We start from the raw sequence: 19,076 nt of genomic DNA, 5'->3' as shown, positions 1-19,076 counted from the left end.
AAAATGCCATGGCATTGACATAAAAACAGATTTATCAATGTCTTTCAGAATTTGTGATGTCATAGAATGGTTTGGGTTGGAAGGGACTATAAAGGTGTTCCTAGTTCCAACCCCCCTGCCATGGATAGGGGCACCTTCCACTAGGTGTGGCTGCTCAAAGCCCCATCCAACCTGGCCTTGAACACTTCCAGGGATGGGGCATCCACAATTTATATTAGATCACCCCCTTGGCTTACTTCCATGCTTATCTTTCTAGTCCCTCTCTACAAAGGAGGTTCCTAGGTGTGGTCTTTTCAATCCCATCATGGAGGAATCAAACCGATCTGTTTCACTATCCTATGTAGAGTATCACCAGGATCTATTACAGGCAGGAATGATGCTGCTTAGACTCTTCATAGTTCAGGCTTCTTATAAGTCTTCAACTACTTCATAGTTCAGGACTTCTTGTAAGTCATCAACACTACTACAGGCTTTGACACTACACAGGACTCCTCACAAGCTCAAAGCCTGCTCTCCCATGGTGTGAGTTCCTACCAACTTCCTCTCAATATGAGCAGATATTTAAAGCAGAACTTGGTCTCATCATCTTCTTTCCCTTCATATGTTTGCCAGATGGCTTTATTTAATGTCTGTTCTCTGGATTGGCTCTTAGATTGTTTTTTTTTTTCCCTTTACATTTGCCATCTGCTGGTCCAAACAGCTGAATGATACACTTCCTTTTCAATCTCATGGCATAAATTCATTCTTGCTGTCAACTTGGCATCCAAAATAGTATGGCAGGCAGACTGGCAGATCTGAGTAAGGCCTTGCTCCACCAGCAGGAATTTTCTCCTTGAGCCATTAGTGTAGGAGCAAAGTTTTTAAGAAGCAGCAAAGTACAAAGCCACAGTGAAAGACAGGTACCAGGAAGAACTCTGAACTGTGTTGTCTCAATGATTGAAAGTGGTCTGTGGTGCAGCTATTTCTTGAAAGCAGGATTTGCAGCCCCAGCACCTGGCATTGTGTGTTCTTGTACAAAGAGAAGACATCGAGTTGTGCAGCAGCTAAGGGCAGGGAATTGCATGTGGGCTTCCAAAAGCAACAAATGCTGTGTGGGAAAAAACTTGACTTGGAACCTTCAAATTATTTTCTGGAGTCTTCAGTAACTGTCTTGCTCTTTTCAGTGAAAATGTATGAGGATTCTTGTGAAATAACTGATGTGGATATGAGACCATGCCTGCAACCTGCAGGGTACTCAGCCTGGGCTGCACTACAGGGGCAGTGCCTGGGGCAACAGGGCTTGTAAAACTGCAACAGCAGCTGGCTGGGAAGGGTGTCAGGAGGAGGACAGAAGCAGTACAAGAGGAGGAAGAAGGGAAAGGTGCCAAAAAGCTTTGCTAAGACCCCACCTAAATGCCTAACAGCAAGGTATTACTGAGTTGCCTGAATGCGCATGTCTTACCCATCTTATTATGTTAAACTCAGAATTTTTTAGATTCTGTCTCTTGAGTGTTTGCACAGTTCCAAGTACAATAGCTTCTTGTGCTGGCTGAGTCCTTTGAATACTGTAAGAATACTATTAAATAATAAGTAAGAATACTATTAAATAATAAGAGCAGTAAAAAGCTTGATGCTATTCATACTTGAGAAGATCTCACATAGCTCTTGACAAATCATAGCCACAGCAACACTCTCAACAACCACAGTTGCTAATCCTCTCATTACTGCTGTGGCTTTCTTTTAAAGGTAAAGACAGAAAATATGTCACAAAAACATATTAACTGTATTTCATATTTGAATGCCACAAAAGACCAAGAGTTTATCCAAACAGTGTAAGTGAACAAAAGCTTAAGAACTCCTACTTCAAAGTTTCTCTGTATACTTAAATTTGCAAATACACTTGCCTTTTTCTGTTTCCCCTGTGGTTTTGGTGGCTCAGCTGACATCCAGAAGCCTGTCTACTCCACTTTCTTCACACATTACATGGTCAGGTAAGTGGGAACAGTGCGAGATTTGCAGTGTCTGATCTCTTAATGCTTAGACAAATGCTGAAATTACAGAGCTGGTCCTAGTGTCCCAGAACTTCCTACCTCAGTTATAAAGGTAATAAACCTAACCCAGTGGTTCAGTGCCCTTGGTCTCAGCAGCTCTGATCCAATGCCCACTGAAGCCTAAAGAAAGATTCCTTAATTAGCCATTTAGTGTCAAATCAAGCTCAATTAGACTTGAGTGCCACTGAAGAGTTAGATGTATAATTTCTTTTGCAAGGCAAATTCCTTTGCTGCTGAGCTGTATGGAACTGACCCACGTGCTCCAGGTCTCCATGTAACCTGGTACTTTGAACACCACCCAGTGCTCAAGGGAGGGGTGCTGAGAAACAGATTTCTTCAAATTCCCAAGCTTCTTTATATGCTTCACGTTGGTGGTTCACAATCAGATTTCTGGTTGTCACCATCATGAATGGAAGGATAAAAATTCAGTGACAAGTTATGAAATGCTACATCTGCTCAAAAAGGTAGAACGACCAGCCAAAACCAATGTGTCAAAAGAAATGTGTAAAACTGCTCCAGATTTAGCCAGATCCAGCACAAGCCAGGTCTATATTTGAAATTTACACTGGTACAGATGTTAGTAGGTGTATGAATAAAGGATAGGAAGACTGTTGCACCAGTTTGCATATCCATGGTAACTAAGAGAGGATCTCCTGAGAAAAGGAGCTGTGAGATGGGGAACAAAGAATTCTTTTCCCTTTTGAAGGCTAAATAGCTCACACTATCTAGTGAGATTATTTAGGCTGGAGACATGCACCTCTGGATTATAAAAGCAACAAGGAAAAGAGAGCAACATGGCATCATCAGTCCTCAGAAGGTTTGTCTAGCCTGCACTGCAGTCCATATTTCTGCATGTTCACAGATCTTGTTCCATCTAGGCTGAAGCTGATGCAAACACACCCAGTGGCCATACAAGCAACCCATTATAATATACATAATACAATACAGTACCCAAAACATACACTGGCTGGTTGGGACGTGAAGGCTACAGAAAGAAACAATGGCCTTCTATGCAGCTCTCAGTATAAAGTATTTAGGCACAAATCCTAGAACCACTTTGGCTGAAAAACATCTTAGAGGCCATCAAGTCCAACCTTTAATCTAGCATTGCGAAGTACCAATGTAGCTCATTTCACTCTGTGTGTATGAGTATGTTCTGAATACATTTATGATGGTGCAACTGCATCCGCTCTAGGCTGGTTTCAACAATCTTTACTGTTTCATGACTAGTCATAAAAGTTCTATTACTATTGAAGGACAATGTCTAGAGAAAGTATAAGCAATTTCAAAAGAAATAGAAAGCCAAAAGACTCTGTGCAACACAGAGTGATACCAGTGTCCTCACACATGTGCCTATGCCATTACTCTGATGATTCAAAGGGCAACCACTTGAGTTCCTAATTGCTCCGTGTTCCCCAAACAACACTCACAGAACTGCCATCTATCTCCTATGTTCCCTTACAGCCATCAGTGGAGCAGGAGGGCAGTACTACCACCAGCACTGAGCTGAGCCCATCTGGACTGGATTCTGTGTGCCTGTATGTGGAGCTGCCAGGCAGAAGTCAGAGCAGAAGAAACAGGCACCATCTTCCATGCTGCTGCACATAATGTCTGAAGCAAAACAATGAAAAAATTTCTACAAATACAGTTTATTTTAATAATCTCCTTTTCTTATTCTCCTGCCTAGCCACAATTTTTAGTTTTAAGTATACAAGTCTGGCAGCTCTCTGCACATGGTCCAATTCTTCAGCTTACTTCTGGTCCAGGTTTTCCTTGGGTTTTACTAGAGGTAAGAAAGACTGATATCAAAAAGAAAGGAGAATGGAAAGAAAACTGAGGAAAACAAAGCCTTTACAAACCCAGAAAGTCATCTGAACATTCAAACAGAAGGAGAAAAGTTCATTCTTCTTTTTAAATATATCTTCTGTTTCCATGCTATACTAACTACATGATATGTTTTTAAATAGTCTGTTTTAAAATAAGTTGGGTGTGATCTAGTTCTTAATATTGCATGATTTGATAATTACACAGCAGAGCAAACTACTTTCCTAATCTGGAATAAAGTGTAAAATTCTACAGTGTCTTTAAGAAAATGGGACTTAAGTACCTTTTATTTTTTCCAATGACATGTAAGCCCAGGAAAAAGTAATTTTCTATTTTAGTTGGTTTTGAAAGTCTTAGAATTGACAGTTGCACATAAACAATTTATACCTTCACTTTTACAGCTACATGAAATCAGCATTGATTTATGCAGCACACCCTTCTGGTTTTCGCTGTAAGCCACTGATATTTTATTAGAGATAACACTGATACTTGTATTACTTTCCTTCATTACATTCAGTCACTCATAACTTTGGCAGGTGGTGTAACTTGTAGGTCCTTTGAGTGGGGGAACAAAAGGATGAATAACTTGGGATGGTGTAATTGAGTCCACCCCACATACAAGAGGCAGGTTACAGCTGCACAATGGACTTTGGTTCTGACACACTCAACCTTCTGCTTTGACTCAGCAAAGTAAATAATGCTCCTTACAAGCAGCCTGCACAAAATTGCCAGGGCGTTCTGGTTTAACACACAGCATGTTATCAGGCATTACACATCCAATATAATTAATTAAAACATTTTAAAACTGAAGTCATTTCACCCGCTATTTGGCAATTTGCTGTTCCTAAGCAAAGTAGCTGAGTAATAAGAAACATCACAAAGACTAGCTAAAACTTGAAGATCATTTTGATAATGAACCTTCTCATGTAAGTAGACCATTTGCACGTTCCTATCACTAGTAGCAATCTTCCCTTCACTAGCAAATGCCTTTTGCTTCCTTACTTAACCTCTTAATGCAGATATTGTCTCCAGATCACTACAAACTGTACAGACTGTTGTGGAGTAAGAAGTTTTAGTAACATCACAGCAGACTCTTGGGCTGAGCTAATACAAGCACTCAGCTTCAGTCTAATTCTAATAGCCAAATGAACAGAGTTAGGAGGATGCTCAGTGCCATTGTAAATTCCAGCCACATTCAATACTGAAGAGTGGACAGAGAAAACGAAGTGGTGTAATCACTTATAAATACTATGAAGAAAACTAGATTGGTCACTTTTATTTTTCCCTATGCTTCAGAAACAGAGGCTATTAAAGATACAAAAAGCTAGGAGGAAATGAGACTATTTTATGGAAATACAGCTGACAAATGCAGTGCTGTTTAGGAGCAGATGTGGTTGAAAAAACAATTAAATTGTTTTCAGCAGAATTTGCAAGTTCATTTTGTAGAGGTGGAACCAGGAAGCCCTTGCTGGAGATTTCCACACCATCATCTATAGATCCAAAATACCCAGGAGTTCAACAGGAAGTTGAGATGTACCTATCTGCACACATGGTCCTTTCATTTTGTTGTGATTGAGCTACAGTTTCTGACTCGCATTCAGAGTAAGACTGCAAAGCTGGTTATTAAACTAGACTGTTGAGGGAATGTAAGTAAAAACTACAGAATCTGATTTTAAAGTTACAGACTGTCAATATTTTGCCCTAAGAAACTTGCTACATCAGGCTCATTGCAAGAGTTGCAGAGAATGTTTCAAGAAAACTGAACAAAAATCTTCTGTGTATGCATGACAATTTATAGCGCTCTCTGCCCACAGAATCATTTCATATCAGACTTACAGGATTAGCTATTGCTAAAAAAATCCTCTCACCATGAGAAAGGTCATGGAAACAACCTCTTTACTCTAGAGCAGACTGCACTTCCTTAAAGCACTCCATCAGAGTCCAAATAGGAACACTCATATGCTTGTCCTAACAATGTTGAGTTACACAAGCGCTGGTAACCAGTTTAAAAAGCATAACTTCGTCAAAACAGCAGGCCAGCTACTATTATCCTTCTGTATAGTGCAGACTCAATGCAAATGTCACAGGAGCCAAACCGTTTACTTGGTTCAGGTATCTCTGAAATGGACTAACCTTCAGCGTCATAACACTTTGAACTTCAAAGTGTTCAATGGTTGAAGCCCCCTTGGGGATCCTAGAATATCAGATATGCAGTGTATTATTACAAACCCATGATTTCAGCTAGCTTCTAGGAAAGAAATAGGCTTCATTTTCTCCTATCATCTTCCACTGTAAAATTTCAATAACCCATTGTTACAACTGGTTTAAGCATTACTGAAGCAATTCAAAGCAAATGCAAAATGCAAGAGCTTCTTTATCCAAGAACATAATGAAAACAGCAGAACCATCATCTATAGATGCATGGCAAGTCCAAAGAAGCAACCAATCCTCTGATGCAGAAGAGATGTCCCTTTAGATTGCTATCACAAATGCAGGTATTTGTATGGCTGAGATGTTTCTGTGGAAAAGAAAAAAGCAAGGAAGGAGAAACTCTGCAGGAAAAACAGTAGTAAAGGCAGCAAGAAGTCCAAGGGAAAGCAAGAAGAATTACTGAAAGAAAATTCCTAAAAAGGGCTAATGACAGAGCACCACTTCACTGGCAGCAGAACAAAGTAGGGAGCGATCCTCAGAGAAGCCTCCGTCCTCTTCAATGAATTCTACTTCATCCATGGAATCAAGGTTTGTTTGGGTTTTTTTTTTTAATTACCAGGATTAGATCTGGCTTCATCATCAGATTAACAGTAGCTAAAAGCCTGGTTTTGACCACCTCAGATCTCAAGTGAATCCAGGGACACAACCCAATTCTGATCTTGCAGTGGATCCTTGTTCTGTCTTGCCCACATATAGCTTTATTCATACACTCTTCACTGTGATCTCAAATGCCTATGCAAAAGTGGAAACAGTAGCAGATCAACTTTTAGGTGGCTTTTGCTGATTTCTTTCACAGCTGTGGCAAGAATTAACACTGGCACAGTTGTCAAAAGAAGCAAGTGAGCCTGTTCTACAGCCAAGAGGCCACAGACAGAACAACAGCTCTTTACCACACCAGGCCATGGGACCCTGTGCTCATAGGAGCTGTGCTAGAAGGGTCCTTCTCCTGTGCTCAACTCCATCCACCTTTCCCAGGAGCCATAATGAACTGAACCCTGCACCGCAGCTTACCAGACACGTTCCTTTCGCACCATCATGGCACCCAACACGACACTCGTCCAGACACATTTGCAGGTAGCTCAGAAATTTGGTCCAGAACACAGGAGCCGATTTCCTGAAGTCCTTTCAGCTTCTCAGCTAACTGCACTATGTGCCACAGTTTCTCAAAACTTATCTGCTGTTTCAGAGAAACATGAAACTTATGAGGAGAACATGTCAATTCATTCACGATATATGCTCCTCTACAAATATGTAACACAGATTGGAACTGACATTCAAGATGACCCACACCCTACATAAGCCTCACAAAAACTGCCTAGTTATTCACTTTTCCAGCTTGGCAAACTAAGCCTCCATACTCAGTGTCAAGCTAAAACATTTGTTAAAATAATTCTTGGCTTCCTTCCACTCCAAACAAATTCATCAGACAGATATTTCAAGTCATTTTTGACTCAAGCAAACAGAAGTAGGAAGATACAAAAGTAGAGATGTAGGAGCCTTCATTAATTAGAATCTGACTTTTTTTTTGTACACCTTTCTCTTTCACATAAGGATAATGGAAGGTTTTGGCTATTTTTGAGGTCACTGTCTCCAATTAAGAGAAAGGCATGAGCTTTAAACAAATCAGACAACCGTGGAACAATTTTAATCCCTGAATGAATAAATCCCTTGGGGGACGTGGCTGCAGAGAAATCAATGGGCAATTCTATTAAGCCTTAACAGCAAATAAGGCACAATCTGGCTTCTACAATGAACCTCAAAGCCACAGATCCTGTCATAAGAATTTATCAGATTTGTGTGATCAGTCATCAGTGTACAGACTCCGATTATACCCAGAATATCTTCTGCTTACAGCAGCTGTTGGAACAGTGTTGTACTAGACCATCTTTGAGTCAGGGACTATAATCTTACAGAAAAAAAATTACAGAAATAAGTGTTAGCCGGATGAATACTCATTTGTTCCAGTGAATTCCTACTCTTGTCAGCACCCTGCTGCCCACTGACCTTACCTCCAGCTCCGAAGTGTAAAGAGAAGTGTGAGCTGTGTCTGTGAGAAAATTGGAATTTGCTCCCACAGCCTTTCACAGCAACACATAAATGACCTCCTTTGCCCTACAGACTGGAAGTGCTCTCTCTAGCTGTGGGATCAAACACAAATCATTCATACCATGCTATAAAAAGTCCACAGACTAGCACAGAAAATAGACTGTGCTTTTAAAAAATCATCAAAACAGAAGACCCAATTTCCCCTCCCCTTCAATAAACCTAAATGCTCACCTACTGACATCAGCCAGAGTAAGGACAAAATCACTTTGCCTGATGTGGTTGATACAGTCCAGCCCATATCCAGGAGCTTCTGCCTCAAGCTGCATCTCCTCTTGTAAGTGAAACACTTTCAGGACTGCTCTATGGCACCAGAGACATTGCTCAAAACCAGACTGCTAAATACTCATGATCTTCAAAAGAGGTTGAATACATCCACTCAGCTTGTTGAAAACCATCACCAGCCTATCCAACCACCACTGTGTCCAGGGATCCAACAACCCAAGATCAATGACAGCCGGACCCAGGAACATCTCCTGCACTGTTCAGTAGTTTAGATGCATCTTCCTGAACTGTTCAGATGTGAGGCATGTCCAAGGTACATGACAGCTGCCTTCTTTGCTCACAGAACCAAATTTCCGTTCCTTGAAATCAAGGTATGTGAACAAGGAAAGACAGTGAAAATGACACATGCAGCTTTTTTCCAAAGAGAGCTATACTACAGACATGGCACACCCAGAGCCCACAAGTTCAGAAGTACTCCCTACAAGCACCAACTCTTTAGGTAAATAGTTATTGAGGGTCAAGTTTTCACAGCTATTAAATACCTAAAGATAGAGATTAGAACCATCTCTTGCAGTCAATAGGAATCATTATCCAATACCATGCACAGCAGGATTTTCAGGTTAGGTATCTCCTTCCTATTGCAGTTGATTGGGATTTATCCCTGAAGATGTTAAAAGCCTCTCTTGAGTGTGATGCCTTTGTTATCCTTTTACACTAAAGTACAATGTCTCTAATCCATTACACTGACTTATAAAAGAAAGAAATACAAGAGTAATAGTACAGGCAAGTGTTTTCCTCCCTCTGCTGGGTAAAAAAAAATAACACCTGCATATTCAACTTTGCAATCTTGCCTCATGTCTATTTCTGAGCAAACAAACTGAAGTCCTGTGGAGCTGCTCAGGTAAATTTCAACAGTGCCTGGCAGTGTGAGACACAAGACGGGCAGAAATAGTTAAGCCGTTTAATTCACACTGTTTTGGCATTTGGTAAAAGAGGTTTTGTAGACATAACCAAAAAAGGGGAACCTTAAGTCATTAGAAAGGAGAAATTATTTTCACAGTGACACTTGACTTTTTTTACCCCCAGCATCCTTCCACTGATGCAAGTTACCCAGAACTCTAATCTGCACTCTGTAATGGTTTAAAACACAGATGTACAGTTAGCTCGTCACTTTCAAGAATAAACCAAATAAAGAAACACAGTCCTCTTCATCAGTCAGTTCAGTAGCAATTACACAAACTGAGTTTACAGTCTGCACCATACTTCCATCTCACAAGATTTGAAAAAGAGCTAGGCTACAAAATAAAATTTAAAAAAAATCTATACCTGTGCTCCCATGATTTTGTATCAAATAACTTTTGAGAGTAGTACATATTTAATTGAATATTTGAGAGCAGTAACCTCTACAGTATCTTATAAAGCAGGCTGCTGAGGAACAAGAAAACCCATGGACCACACAGTCTATGACTTCATTTTGTTAACTTTGGACTGAGTGATTTGAGGGGAATGCATTAGGACAAGAAAGAAAGTGAATCTGTGCCCTTCCAAATGGGTTTGACAGTTCTGCCTGGGCTGCAGGGAAAAAAATTCTCATTTCTCCCATAAACCAATACTAGGAGAAAATTATAGCACACACTGACACAAGAAAATTCTCCCCATTAACAGTTCCTATAAACCTTAATGGCAAGTAAGAGGGACAAAAGTAAAAAATGTTGTCCTCCTTATTTCAACAACAGATTTCTTTTTCAGAGATAACCTAGAAAAATTCATGTTTGGAAGACAGATCTAAAATACCTGAAATGTGCTCCATTTTCATAAGCTGTTGAGTACTCCACTCCATAAAAAAAAATCAACCTTTAGTTCATTCATTTTCAATGTCTCAAAGACATTAGCCACCTAGGAAAATTCAGGACACTTCACTGAAATATACAAACTTGTCTTCAAATACACCTTTTTAAAATCCTGAGACAACAGTTCTAATTAGAATGGCATTTTGGCATTTTCTTTTTTTTGCTTGGATTATGTGCCAGTGTGGCAAAATTCAGCTACCACTGATAGCTTGAGTGCACCAAGCAAGATATGTAGAAGGATCTCTGCAAATCTGCATGTTTGTTCATGTTTACAAAAACTGACATCACACAGATTAAGATAATGATTGGTGTATTTTAACTGTTTGCTTAAATGATGATCAACTCCAGGTTTCTCATCTGCTCTTTTTACTCCACACTGTCTTATATATTTGTTCATGACATGCTGTTGAAGAAACTAAAGGCTGATATCTGTTTGACTAACAACATAAAATAAACTCTATTTTATTATGATGCTGCCACCTATAGTCTTTCTAAACACCACACTACTTCTGCACAGTTTTCATTTACATATAAATTTCTAAAAACTGCATTGTTTGTCTTTTGCTAAAACTTTCAACATCACCCCACCCAGCAAGGAAAACATCAAATAAAATGTTTGGGGGGACATGCTTTTGTCATCTTTTCTCTGTGATTTCCAGCCCCACCAAGTAATCTCCTCAGTTTTGGATACTCTGATGTTCTCTGATGAAGAGACTGCTTTCAGAAGATCTTAGAAGAATGGGTGACTCTGAGGTGAATACCTACGAAACCAGCATGAATGGTTCCTGCCAAACACCAGAGAGCATGCCTGAACACACTACACAACCAGTGCAGAAGACAGGATGGAAACCAGGTCTGAAGTATTTGCGAGGCCTAATGGAGAACTCTTCCCAGATACTCCCATACATACTTCATTCATGCTCTACTTTTGTATGCTGATTAAAACCACTAAGCAGAGACATTCATTCACTTCCTCTCCTGATGCTTTTCTGTACTGTAGTTTTCTGAAGCTAACTTATCATTAAGTAAAAATCAGACCCCAAATAGACCAGACATAGGCCTTCCACTGCAGAACAACACACAAAGTGATGTGGATCTGGAATCTCTCCATCCTGGTAATCTTACCAGGCAAGAACTAAGCCACAGGGATGTTTTGGACAACGCTCCTACCTATGAAACTGTTGACTCAATGGTAATGCATTAAACACTACACCAACTCAAAAGGCCTGTAAGCTGCAGAAACTACCAATCTGTTCTTCTTCTAGGAATGGAATTAGTTAGGACAGATAGACAGATCATGTGTCTGTCCCTCCTTAACCTCCCATTTGTCTAAGTACCTATGGAAAGTCTTAAGTGTTTCCATGGTCAGCTGATACAGTCCAACACCTGTGTCTGCCCAACCCCCCAATACCTTGAAAAAACCTTAGTGATACTGATTCCAATATTAAGGAAAGAATGCCACAACTGTAAGATTAAAAGAGCTACTAATTTTTATGGCATACAGTGCCTGTGTCCTTTAAGTTCCACATTATATTGTATTTATAGCTTCTTTGTTCAGTTCTAGAATATTTTCCATTTTAGGAAGGAAAGAAATCTACTCAAGTGAAAAATCAAACAAACCCCATAATTCTAAAATACAGGCAGCTGATTGCATTGTATTAGACAATGAGTTAGAAGATGAAGCAGTTCCTTTGTTATATTCTACTTCTCTTTAAATAGCAGAGTTGCCAAAGCTGATGTGATAAAAGAAGAATGACATGGAGAATGATAACTGTGTAATCTTCCCATCTCACTCACCACTTTAAGATACAAAGGAGTAAAAATGCAACCTCTTTCCCTTGCCCAGAACTTTTATGTGCTGCAGATAAAAAAACAAACAAACCAAAACACACTTAGTTTTTAGCTTTTCAAGGATGCAATACTAAACAATTTCATTAAAAATAAATGGACTTTTTAAAAAAATTAACTCATTTTCTTTAAAAAAAAACAAAGAAGAGTTATTGTGTATTTTTTATCCATAGAACAAAGAAAGTGTTTATGGGGATTTTAGCTTAGCAGTGTGAGCTGAAGCACTTTTTATAACTGTGTACTCTCAGGAGCGTCTCGCCTGTAAACTCAGATATTATCCCTAAAATCATTTAGTGTTTCCATAAAAAAAAAGCTGCGCTGTCAAGTCCTGTCAAGAAATTTTCCTTGAAGGACTCTTTTCAAAGCTATTCTGTCTTAACTTAGCAACAAACTTCACCAGAGAACCAGCTGGCAGGGGACACTACTGAGTCTATGTGCCAGCTTATACTCGTGTAGGTTTTCCATACTCGTGGAGCTGACTGATGAAATCTGCTCTGAAGCAGCTGGGAACATGGAGAGCCACGGGCCTGAGAATTCTGAGAAACAAAATGCACTGGAAGAAATACCAAAGAAATTAGTGTCCTGTTTTATCTCATTCGCTTTGAACATCAACAGTCTGGCTAAAAAACCATTTGCCCTAAGTAAACACTCTTGTAGTTACACTTCACTAGACCAATTCAAGGTCATGAAGAGTCAATGGTGATAAACTGCTAAAAAAGTCCCACTTTATCTCTTATACCTGTTTTGATGCATATTTCTCTGAGTCATTGACTTAATCTTCCTCTTGATTATTTCAAAATTTGTCAGAATTTCAGGCATCACCAATGTTTACAGCGAAATTTGCTCCCAAGGTGCATTTCAAAAGTGCTGCACAAAAGCAGATACACCATCTGCTGTTTAAAGGGTTCCAAGACACTTTTCTGTTACATTCCTGCAACTACTGGATAAGCTACTACTGCCAAGAGGAATTCTGTTGACTCCCTTTGAGGCTATAAAGAGTATAGGAATCAAGAGTAATAGGACTTGCAAGAGGTATGAACATAGTAAAATGGTACCCTTGAAATTAAGACAATGATTGTTTAAGTCTGAACTTCACTAGAAGCATCACTGCTGATCATTTTCACAGATACATCTACTAATACATTTACACTCTGCTCCCAGACTGCTGTCAGTATTTTCTCAGGGGCCAACAGACCCAGTTGCTTGGTTTTAAGCTGCCAAGACTTTTAGTTTCATCCAGTTATAACTCATCACACAGATGTAGGCATTTTACACTCAGAATTCTACAACCCACTAGTGCACTCTTCATAGACACCAAAAAAATGGAGTACTCCAGAATTCCTGTACTCATTGCATTGTTTACTTTTATGTTTAATTTCAAAATTTTCCATTTTAAATGTATTTCAGAGCAGCTAGAGCCCTTGCCTCTTATATTGCACCATTTTACCCACATCCACCTCCAAAATGTTAATCAAATTTGATACTGTACAAAGAAGATCTTTCCATTAATGACTTTATGAGATGACACAGATTTAATAAGCCTGTCTTAGCTTAACCCTCTTCATGTGTAGTGATGGGAGCAGAAAGGCTGCAGTACCACACTGAGAAGGCACTGGGGAGAGATTTCTACAATTATTGGCCAGTTCAAAAGCATAAAGTGAGAGGACCCCAGCTTATAAAACCCAAATAATTCTGAGGGAGTTCTGCTGACTTGAGGATGAGCAGCAATGCACAGAAATTCTCTGGTACAGATAAAGCCATCTTCCTTAAGTGACAACGTCCATGAATAGATGTCTCACTACAATAAAATGGGTAAGTATATGGTCTCATTTCCTGACCTTTTTGCATATACTCTCTCTTTAATAGTACAGAACCATAAATCTTGCAGTAAGAGAAGACTGTATATTTAATACCTTGGATAAATTACATTCTGTGACTGAATTTCCATCTCTCTTGTGATTTTTAACTCTCTTCCAGTACATGCACAGCTGGGAAATGAAGCAGCTTTTTCTAAGAGCATCTTACAATCCTGGCATGTACAGCCTTCATTCTACTGCCTTCCAACAAAGATTTCCATGTTCAAGTGGATGTCCTTTAGTATTTTGGACTTTAACAAACTAGCCATATGCAGTTCATCAGCACCTACAATTGCAGAAAGGCACTTCCAGGCTTCTGCAACAGAAAGATAAATTAACTGTGTACTGCTGGGTATATACTACGTTTAATGGGCCAAAGCCTGAGCTTGCTGTTATGAAGCAAGACCACAGAGAAGAAGAGAACTGATGCATTCCAGCTGTGCAGGGCACTGGATGACAGATCTGTGACACTAGTAACAATAGGCTTCAGAGTCACCTTCACTTTCTTCACAGTGAGTACTCTGCAGGTCCCTATCTACAATGTGTATTGGTTATACTCTCCAGTCAAAGACTGGTTGTGCTGCTGGAAACACACATCTGAAATCAAGAGTGGAACAGCTGGGCTGTGAGGCAATGAACATTTATTAAATTTTCACATAAAACAGAGAGAACTTGTCTATGTATTGTTAGACATTGATTCTTTCACTTTTGTCCTGGTGAATCTGAAATACAGCTTTGCTACTGCAATAAATATTTGCCTGAGACATTTCCATAATTCAATCCTATTTTCAGTTCCTCAGTAACAGTTCACTGCCAGTCCTTGTTATTAAGGAGTGGGTTTTTTCCTCCTCTTTGCTACTCTTTTGTCATGACTATAAGTACTGAGGCTACAGCCAAGTACTATTCAGCTGTTAATGTCCTGCACAACAGAGAGGACAGCAGAGGCTGTCAGCACCACCACAGGCTGAGTGTGAGCAGAACCCTTTCCTCAGTAGAGCTCGATGGCAGGCAGTACACATTCATATTCCCATCCACTGCCTTAGAAGCAACACTGACAGGTTAGCTGGTTTTTTTTTTCCAACAGAAGAATTAGACTCTATACACCCAGAAGCACATGCTAAAGAAAACATTTTTAATTAAAAACATAGCAGAATTTAAGTTCACAAGGTCTCTGTGAAAGCAAAGAAACATGACCTTCTACTTTCTATAAACTCTGACGTCTGTACATAGACAAACTAATTACCCGTCACTATAAACAACCACAGACAGTTCCTACCTCATCGCTGGATAAGCCTAAATGCACCTGCTCCCTTTTCTTTAATGATAAGCCAACTCCAACCCTGAAACCGCCTTCTTTCAATGATTAAAGAGCTACAAGGCAAGTGCCAGTAATAAAGTTACATTTTTTTTTCCTTCTGTAATCTAATCTTTGCCCTGTAGAAACTGCTGATGAGAGCTCAGTTCCACTTAAAATTTACAAAAAAAAACCAATCCATATCATGTTGCATGGAAAAGGACTGTTGCCCCAGTGTTTATTGGCATGGTACTACAAAGACTGAGAAATTAGTCTGATGCAAAAATGATGTACAGCCTTGTAACAGCATCAAACAGGCATTGATGCATGGTTGCTATTTTTGGATGCTAATAATCTGTGAGTGATAAAGCAAATGAACTTCTTAATGATGACAAATACAGAAGAATGTGCAGTACTGAGTAGAGAACATGATGATCCAACCAAAGAAAGATTTATGGGAGATAGTTATGGTACCTAAGATTTATAATGGCAAAATAAGAGAACAGGAAAAGCTTCTGGAAGATCTTGTGTGTCAACCTGGAATAACAATTTAGTTTCAGAGAAAGAATGGAATATACAGTCCACTGCATGCTTCTAAGTAATACTTACATTGCTTTGGTATTTATACACATATAAAGCCTAAGACATGCATTACTTTATCTAATTTAAATACAATTAAAATGGCTATAGAAAAAAAGTTGAGGTTTTTAACTAGTGTGAAAATATGCAAAAAATAGTTAGGGTGTTCCTATAAACTTCTCTTTATATACGAGGTGGTTTTCAGCAAATTGTATGGCAAAACTGGCATTATGATGCTTTCATAACTAAAATTGCATTGTGTTCTTAAAAGGTTTTTAACTGAAGTGATTCCTATGCAGTAACCTAAGAACAATCAGTGGCAATTTAAATTCAATACACTAAATATCCTGTGGACAGTGAAGTTTGTCAACAGAAGTGAGCATAATAACAAGAACAATGTATTTGTGGTATTTCAGGTCTCGTGTCCGAAAATACATTAAATAGGGGGAAATGTCACACCATTTATGGCTAATTTCAAGGTAGAGGATCAGTCAACATTTTAAGAGATATTTGAGGAATAGGAGAGGGAAAGCTATAGCCTTTCAGGGCAAGAAAACACTGCCTGCTGAGCTCGGCCTTCCTGCAGGGAGCCGGGCTGGTGGGAGCACAAACCTGTTCACCTCAATCCAATTCACACCTTCCAGAAACCTGGAAACGCCGGTCGCGTTGGAGCCGTTCGTGCACATGGAAACCCATGTCCTACTAGGTGCATGTGGCCTCTAAATTAAACGCCTGTTTTGCTTCAGGTTAAGCGTGTCCCGTCACTGTGCTCGCAGACAAACAGCCTCCGGAGAAGGCGCGGGGAAGGAAGCGAAGCCCTGCCCGCCGCCCAGCCTCCCCAGACGGCAGCGTCCGAGCTCGGCCCTCGGGAGCAGCTGCCCCGCAGGTCCCGCGCTGCCCTCACTCACCTGCAGCCCGTGTGGGCCGGCGCAGCCCTCGGCGGCCCGGGGCGGCCCGACAGCGGTGGGGGCGGCGGGGAGCGCCGGAGTCGGGTGGCGGGGACCCATCCGAGCCGCGGACCTGCTGCCACCTGCCCGCGGGCCTGCCCGCTCCTCCCCGGGCCCGCCGCCACCTGCGGCCAGGACCCGCCCGCGGCCGCGGGGCCAAAGGCGAGGCGAGCCCGCGGCGCTGCCCCGGGGCGGGCGGGGTGCGGCGCTCAGGTGTTTTCCACCTCGGTAAGACATTGACCGCGGCCGGGACACAGAGCCACACGGGGGTGAGGGGAAGGAGCGGACCAGACGCTCCGAAAGGGCGATTTCACCGCTACAACTTTCCGCCTCGGCTTTTCTTTCCCCCTTCGCCTACCCTAAGTGGCTTAAGGTAGTGACGAGCCATCTCCAGTTTATTTTCTCGAGCGAGTGTTGGAGGTGGCGGGGTAATTGCAGCACGTAGCTACAGTCAGGATCCTTGAGGTGGTATCAGGGTTTAGCTGAAGCTGCTTACATCTGTGAACAGTAGTGCTCTTGGATCTTCAAATGGGGTGTTTCAAACTTAGCTTCTATGCAAGAGATGAGAAAGGAAGACTGGACGAAGTGACTGGAAGAATTGACCAAAATAACATTGGGTAGTTAGCTCCCCACTCCAGCATCTTATCTATTACAGTAAATTTCTCTCAAACTTTTGCATTCTGCTTCAACATAAGCACTTTGGTTTTGGTTTGTTTTTTTCTAAAGAGTCTCACTCGTGTAAAGTCAGTGACTCTGAGGACAGCAGTTTTGGATAGAAAATATAGGTGTTGCCTGATAAATTAATCAAAATCACACCACACTGCCTTGCAGTCCAAGGCAAAAGCATTAGAGTGAAAAATGCTGTGGAGGTTGCTTGTTTCTCAGGGCACTGATAAGGGAGGCAGAAATGGAAATGGAAAGCCTTCATTCTTAAGATGAAAAATCATTTCAACACTACTTCCAGAGCAGTCACTGTGGGTCAAAAAAGAAATTCAATTATAGGTTTTATTTCTGCCAAGTAGCATTGTTTTAAAAATATTCACGCTATACTGGCAGAAGTGATTTTATGAAATATTTCTATGTGCAGGAAAGACATACCCTCATGTAATGCCAATCTGAGAAGTACATTGTTCACTTGCTTGGTTGCTCTGCACTTCTGACAACAAAGACGTTTTCTGCTTTGTGTACTCTACATAATTGCTTGGGTGTAGGCTGCATTCAAGATAAAAAATGTTTGTTCTTCTCCCACCTCAGGAAATAAAAGCACCAAAAATACAACATAGATGAGAAGTACAAGATAGAAAACTTAAAACTAAGCTTAGACTTTTTCATCTGGTGAAATAAATTATTAAACTGCTTCATGGATTTTAATAAAAATAAAATGTGAGACAGCCTAAAGAAAAATCTAATTACAGTATATTAGAGAGTCAGATAAAAAAAAAAAATCGATTGAAAGGGAACATCATCTCAGGCCATGCCTTCATACATAATGTTTTAATTACAAGCAAATTACAAATTTGTTTTTTCAAAGTTTATTAATAAAAAATCTGATCCTTGTCATGAAATAAAGTTGTGTTTTTATATACTCAGTCTGGAGTCACATGAAAATTTTATCCATCATATCAAGCTCTTTTTCTTCTGTTTAGAAATCGTCCAAAATGTAAAACTAACTGAAATATCTTTCGGCGTGTTCAGATAACTGTGCATGTTAATACCACAAAGATATGTATGATTCATTCATCTTCATTTCACTTACTCCCTCTGCTGGGAATTAGCATGAAAGTTCAGTAGATCAGAGGAAAGATTACTCTAAGAGTGCAATATACATTAAAAAGCCTCTTTTATTAAAATATTACACTTCTTTACAGACCCTTCATTCTGTATCAGTAAATCAATTTGCATTTCTTGTTGCAGGGCTATTAATTCCAAAATTATATGGAAGGAGATGCTAATGCAAATTAACTAGTTAAATATGGAATATATGTTAAGTTCTTATCCATTCTACTGTATCATTGTAACTGACAATGTCAAAGACTAAATAAATATAGAAAAGCACCTGAGTAACAGAAATGCTAAACTGTACCTGATGCTGATAGCCTTATTAGATGTTAATTAATTAGATTAATTAGATGTTGCTAATACTCCACTGCCTACACTGACACCAACAGGATTATTTGGTCTGAGAAGAAATGAAGGGGATAGAACAAAAATTCAGTTGTAGTACTACCAAAGACTACCCCATACCCTGACCATTTTTTCTGCTCAAAGACTAAAACCACTTGCTATTGTCAATTAACATTGACATCAGA

At 40.0% G+C, this 19,076-nt stretch overlaps 1 protein-coding gene across 1 annotated transcript in view; it reads right to left on the bottom strand.

Moving 5' to 3' along the window:
• CRACDL (CRACD like) overlaps nucleotides 1–19,076 on the bottom strand; it is a 68,997-nt gene that overhangs the window by 46,034 nt on the left and 3,887 nt on the right. The window contains exon 2 of the mRNA XM_033519604.1: nucleotides 16,729–16,948. Within this exon, the coding sequence (XP_033375495.1) occupies nucleotides 16,729–16,948 (220 nt within the window). The remainder of the gene's footprint in view (nucleotides 1–16,728; nucleotides 16,949–19,076) is intronic.

This window comes from Parus major, chromosome 1 (genome assembly GCF_001522545.3).
Source record: "Parus major isolate Abel chromosome 1, Parus_major1.1, whole genome shotgun sequence".
Classification (NCBI taxonomy): Eukaryota; Metazoa; Chordata; class Aves; order Passeriformes; family Paridae; genus Parus; species Parus major.
This window is presented reverse-complemented; position numbering and strand designations above follow the sequence as displayed.